General features: G+C 44.3%; 1 protein-coding gene across 2 annotated transcripts in view; it reads left to right on the forward strand.

The window, feature by feature from the left end:
- LOC144132351 (set1/Ash2 histone methyltransferase complex subunit ASH2-like) overlaps positions 1-5,778 on the forward strand; it is a 75,655-nt gene extending 69,877 nt beyond the window's left edge. For both annotated transcript variants that reach the window (XM_077664684.1, XM_077664685.1), the window contains 3 exons: positions 3,513-3,611; positions 3,707-3,766; positions 4,397-5,778. In XM_077664684.1, the coding sequence (XP_077520810.1) occupies positions 3,513-3,611; positions 3,707-3,766; positions 4,397-4,501 (264 nt within the window). In that variant the 3' untranslated portion in view covers positions 4,502-5,778. The remainder of the gene's footprint in view (positions 1-3,512; positions 3,612-3,706; positions 3,767-4,396) is intronic.
- Positions 5,779-6,138: the final 360 nt, after the last annotated feature.

The following is a 6,138-nucleotide window of genomic DNA, read 5'->3' on the forward strand; positions in this document are numbered from 1 at the left end:
AGCATTGTCCGCTATCATCTCTGCTGTTCGTGCTTTATATAATAAATATTGACGGAAGGCTACAAGGAAGTGATCGAGGTTATAATCTGTCATACAGACTGGGTGGAAAGATCATAGAGCAGAGGCTCCCCTGTTAATGTATGTGGACGAAACTGTGCTATTAGCTGATAGCAAGGAAGATTTGTAGACTCTGGTTAATTATTTTGGAGAGGAAGGGGACGCTCTAGGCTTCACTTTTAGCGCAGTCAAGCCAGGTCTGATGATTTCAATAGTTATACAAGGCCCTTAAATACCCTTACTAGCAGAATTCAGTTGTCTCTGGTCATGAGTAAATGAAGGACCAATATACATAGAAAAGCAAACAGACTCTTAGGGCCAAAGGGCAAAGGGAAGCCGCAATAATGAAACAGGGCATTATGGGGTCACAACAAATGTGAATTACTGAGAGGTATTTGGAAAAAAATAATGTTGCCAGGGCATACTTTCAGGAATGTGTTTTGTGCCTAAGGTCAGAAGTTCAGTCGCGACTATAGAAATAAAACGGAGAGTTGTTGGAAGATTAGCACTAGGCGCCCACGGGAAAACCACAAAAGAGTCAGTTCAGGGGGATATGGGCTTGGCATCGTTCGAAGCACGGGAAGTTCAGAATAAAATACTATACATACGAATGCCTGAGGAAATTGGACGGTAACAAGTGGGCGGCTGAGGTATTTAAATACTCATACAGAAAGAGTGCTGACTCACAATAATGGAAAAGGACCATGAAAATAACCATTAAGTGTGCAGGACACAAGGACGGAGAAATATAGAGATTTGAACAACTGGTGAAAAATTCAGATACTAACTGGATTAATTCAATGGACGGAAAGCAAACTGTAGAGCTATATGTTGAAATAGGAAAAGGCAGATCAGGAATTAATTGTCCAGTGACAGCTCAAGAGGCAGTGCCCTACTCTTAGAAGCTAGATCAGTGTGTCTTAGAACATGATGGTGCAAAAATTTTAACCAACAAAATGTTATGTGCTGTGTGTGATAAATCAGTAGAAACAATTGAACACCTCATTCTCAAATGTGGCATATATCTATCCAGACGTTGATGCAGGCACAATCACTCTCCCTGAGGCCTTAGAGTTTTAACAATAGTTGGTGGTAGAAGTTTATCGTCATCATCATTAGCCTGAGTGCGCCCACTGCAGGGCAAAGGCCTCTCCCATGTAAAAAGCAATTGAAAGATTGGTGGCTCAAAAGCAGGGAGGTGACGTAAGGTAACAAGTGCAGGAAAAAAAGTTGTATATACAGAAAATGGCAAATTTATAGACCAATAACATCACTCAAGAAATATAAGGGGGCAAAAAGGCCGATAATAGTGGCAACTGCTGCCACCCCGTTTCAAAGGGGACGCTCCCAACTCCAATCCATCCAACCATCCATGGCGCGTTGTGTCAACTGTGGTGGCTTGTTGCAACCTAGGCGGCAACCACCCTATTTCAAAGCAGACATTCCCATCTCCAGTCGATCCATGGCGTGTTGTGTCTACTTTGGTGGCCTGTGGCACCCTAGACTGCAACCACCTCATTTCAAAGGGGACATTCCCATCTCTAGTCTATCCATGGCGCGTTGTGTTAACTGTGGTGGCTTGTTGCAACCACCATATTTCAAAGGGGACATTCCCATCTCAGATCCATCCATCCATGGTGCATTGTGTCAACTCTGGTGGCTTGTTGCAGCCTAGACTGCAACCACCCTATTTCAAAGGGTACATTCCCATCTCCGATCCATCCATCCATAGCGCGTTGTGTCAACTGTGGTGGATTGTTGCAACCTAGACTGCAACCACCCTATTTCAAAGGGGACATTCCCATCTCCGATCCATCCATCCATGGCGCATTGTGTCAACTGTGGTGGCTTGTTGCAACCTAGACTGCAGCCACCCTATTTCAAAGGGTCATTCCCATCTCCGATCCATCCATCCATCCATGGCGTGTTGTGTCAACTGTGGTGGCTTGTTAGAACCTAGACTGCAACCACCCTATTTCAAAGGGGACATTCTGATCTCCGATACATCCGTCCATCCATGGCGCGCTGTGTCAACTGTGATGGCTTGTTACAACCTAGACTGCAACCACTTTATTTCAAAGGGGACATTCCCATCTCCACTCCATCCATGGCGCATTGTGTCAGCTGTGGTGGCTTGTTACAGCTGAGACTCTTAGGACGTTCCTTTCTTGTCAATTCCTGTTTTATTGTCACGTAACTTTCGCTTGGTTCAGCCACGTTTGAAGTAACACAGTGCTAGCTAACAGATGCCGTATTTACTTACGTAATGAACCCACTTTTTTCCAGTATAGTTGGCATCAATTTGGGGGCAGGGCTTATTACGCGAGGAAAAAAGTTTTGGCAGATTTTTTGTGACAGTTGAAATTTCATATCATTCATCCGCCCATTTTTCCCCCACCTCCTCACCATCCATCATCAGCAAAAGTGTTCTGTCTAAAAGTTGCGTCACCCATGTTCGTAACACTGGTGTTAAGTGTTGTTCTTTTGAAAAGGTGTTTGCTGTATCACGGCATGATCCAACTATTTTGCGATAGCCAGCTGTACCAGCCCTCAAGGTCAGACGTCCATTTTTTACGCAAGGTTAAAAAAAAATTCATTCTCAATGACAGAAGTGGGGTGGTTTTCATTACACGTATAAATACGATACTCAGTGCAATGAAGGTCAGGCACTGCGATACCTTCGTAACCTGAAGTTCACAAACACATGCACTTCAAAGGGGACGGTGTGAGGGAATTGAGAAACTTTGTTGCATCGAGGCGTCCGCTACATGCAGGTTCAGCTGTACTGTGCATTCATTGAGTGCTCTTTCACTATCTGCCGTCCTCAGATGACCCAGTGCTTTGTTTTTAGTCTTGTGAGCTTATCTCTAGCACCTTTATGTAATGTCATGTGCATAACTAGCAACTCTATGAAGCGCCCTTCTTTCCGTACAACCTGTGCATGCTTGTTCTTGATGGTGCTGTGGAGCTGATGGGCTCCCTTTGCCATTTAATTCCTTGCTGGTCCATGTGCACATCCTGTCCATGTAGCAGGATGGTTTTGCTCTTGTCGTTTCCTGTAGGCTTTGATTTCGAATATTTTTTATGCTGCTCTCGTCAAATAAATTTGAGCATTGGTTATTTCCTTCACGGTTAATGGCCAGGCCAAATACTGTTTATTTTTTTATTTTTTTTTGATGCCACACAAGAATGTGAAAACCATGCCATGACTTTTAACAGCTTCAGGTACACCAGTAACCTCTTGATATCAGTTCGGCTAGGCATCACAGTGACGACAGTTTAGTTATTGTCCTAGATCTGGTCTTGGCGGCATTCTGCAGAGCCTTGCACTGTTTATGTTAATCAGTGTGGCCCTTGCCACCACGGAACACATGTGAATTCCGCTTGGTGATTCATGTTCTTTGGTTCACGAATGCACATGACTTGAGTGTAACTGCTGGATTTGTCTGCCGCAGATTGTGTTCTACAAGAATGGCGAATGTGTTGGAACTGCGTGGAGAGATATCAATGAAGGAATGTACTTCCCGGCAATCTCTCTGTATAAAGGCTGCACGGTGAGCCTTTTGTTTGGTTTGATGTCTTGTCTCATAATGCACGCAGGAATTTTTTGTTCATGCTTTATTGCCATTCTTTTTCAAAAATGTACCAGGTGCGCCTGAATTTTGGCCCCAATTTCAAGCACAAGCCAAAGGATGTACCATGCTCGGGGGTGAGTACAGGTGGTCTGCTGTGTGCATGATGTTTGTAATCCCTGCAGTGAGAAGTGATCATGTGCTGTGGCAGCACACAGGAAAATTGATGCTTTCTCCTACAGACTAACGGTTGAGGCTGTTTCATGTGCAAGCAAAAACTCGGAGTGGCGCACAAACCTGTTTCGAGCAGCCGTGGCGATGAGGTTCCAACAAGTGGGACATTTATTGCCAGCATATGAAGCTATCTTTAATTAGCAGTTACCACTGATTACAACTCATGTGGTCACATTGTTTTGAAATCTTTTGTTTTGTCAGCAGATTTATGTACTGCACAGTTTTGTAGCACAAGTGAGGCATGTACGTGAAATGAAGCTGCGGTAAAGTGAAAAGCAGCGTTAGTTGGTAATTTGTGATCTTCTTGAGCAGTTTCCATCACCATGCTGCAACCAACAAGTTTTCATGTGTGCTTGCACATAAATGCAGGTGTTTTGTGCCAGCTGGGTTATTAACGGCCATTTTGCATGTGTCGTGATTGTCATTGCCATCTGACATTGTCCTCGCAGACAGAGTATTTGTCTGCAGTGCAGCTTTGGCATCATGTCCACTGTTTTGGAGAGTTTAGCTCTTGTTAAAAATTTATTTTTCAGATGCACGAAAGTGTTGACAAAATCATCGTTCAGCAGACCTTGTCTGATATCCTCTACCTTGTGGAAAACGAAAGCCAGATGCAGTTGGACGCCGTCTACTTCTAGAGACTCTCCTCGTGTTTTTATCTCAAAGTTCTGTTCTCACAAAAAGGCCTTTCCCCCCATTTCTGCCACATGCTTGGACCAGCACTTCACGAGTGCCGTTTAGTGGCCTGAGCATCAGTAAACGTTTTATCATCTTGTGGTTGAGTCCAGCGGCTGGTGCTGAGAGCAGCCAAGGCTAACTGACCAGCAAACAATGCAAGGTCCTGTTGCCTTCCTCTTTCTTGTAAGTGGGGCCTGCAAGTGATTCGCCTAAGTAACTCATAAATCTCTCATGGTGCAGTGGTGGAACTGCTGCGCCAAACTGCGCCAAATCAGAAATCCTGCTACATGCTGCTACAAAATCGATTTTTTTTGCCTACTCTTGCGCCACGTCTGTGCCAATACGCTGCTGAATAACTGGCGAGAGCAAAGACCGAAATTCACTGTCGCGGAACCCGACATCTGCCGGCAACACTGTTCAAGACCTGTGCTGATTGGAAGAAAATGGCGCGAAGAAAGTGTCCATCGTCATCCATGCCGGTCATCGCAGCTCACGAGGTCTCCGCCCTGATGGATGAGTTTAGTCTTTGTGTCTCAGAAGATATTAGCCAGACAATCCGAATGACTTGATGACTTCTCGCAAAAATTTTTCGAACTCAAGCAAGAGGATGGGGCTCAAAAATATCCCTTGTTGGCGGCACTCGTAAAAGCACTTCTGTGCCTCTCGCACAGCAATGCTCATTTGGAGAGGGGCTTCAGTGAAAATCGGAGAGTGCTGAGAGGGCAATTTTTCAATACAAAGTGTAAATGGGCTTAGGTCTGTAATGACACATTCCCAGCGTTTCGGCCGAAATACAGCTGCCTTTCCTATGATGCAACGATTAATCAGAGAGCTGAAAGTATCGCGGAAGTGAAAGCTGCAGTGGTTGGAGGCAGATGCAGCAGAAGAGACACGTGCAAAACAAGCAAAAGAAGGCTGATGTACCTGACAAGGACACCCAGAAAAGAGGTCAGAATGAGGAGAAGGTACTGGAAAAGATCAGACTGGCCAGGAATATGATCACCAATGCTGAGCTGCTTTTCGCAAAAGGTGTCAAGTCTAAAAATTTTGCAGATGTTGCAAGCCCTTCTGAGGAATGGACAGGAAAGGCTCGCAGCGGCACTGCCTGAGCTGGAGTCATCAAGGAAAGAAAAGAAATAATACCTTAAATTTGCAGTTCTAAGAATGGTATTTTTTTTATAGCTTTGTTGCATATGTCGTCCATCTGAATAAAAACGGCTTTATTTTTAGCGAAATCTCCCGTTTGCATATTTTTGCAGCTTTTTAAGGAAAGAACTGACTGTAGACTGAATTTCGGTTTGAAGCTTGTTTTTGTATGGCTATGGTCGTCATAAACACGTGAGCAATTGGCTGTTCCAGAAGTAAAGCCTTCTTTATTTAAGTGCTTCGGGACATGAAATTTTGCTACAAAGCAGTTTTTTTCCTCCTACAAAAGCTCAAATATCTGCTACAAAATGCCATTTTTCCTCCTACAAAACTTGAAATTGCTGCTACAAACTGCGATTTCGTCTGCTACAGAAGCTGCTACAAGAAGCCAATTATCAGTTCCACCACTGATGGTGTTTCGGTTTCAACAGCTGAGCAGTGGCTATGACAA

Source organism: Amblyomma americanum, chromosome 5, assembly GCF_052857255.1.
Source record: "Amblyomma americanum isolate KBUSLIRL-KWMA chromosome 5, ASM5285725v1, whole genome shotgun sequence".
Lineage (NCBI taxonomy): Eukaryota > Metazoa > Arthropoda > Arachnida > Ixodida > Ixodidae > Amblyomma > Amblyomma americanum.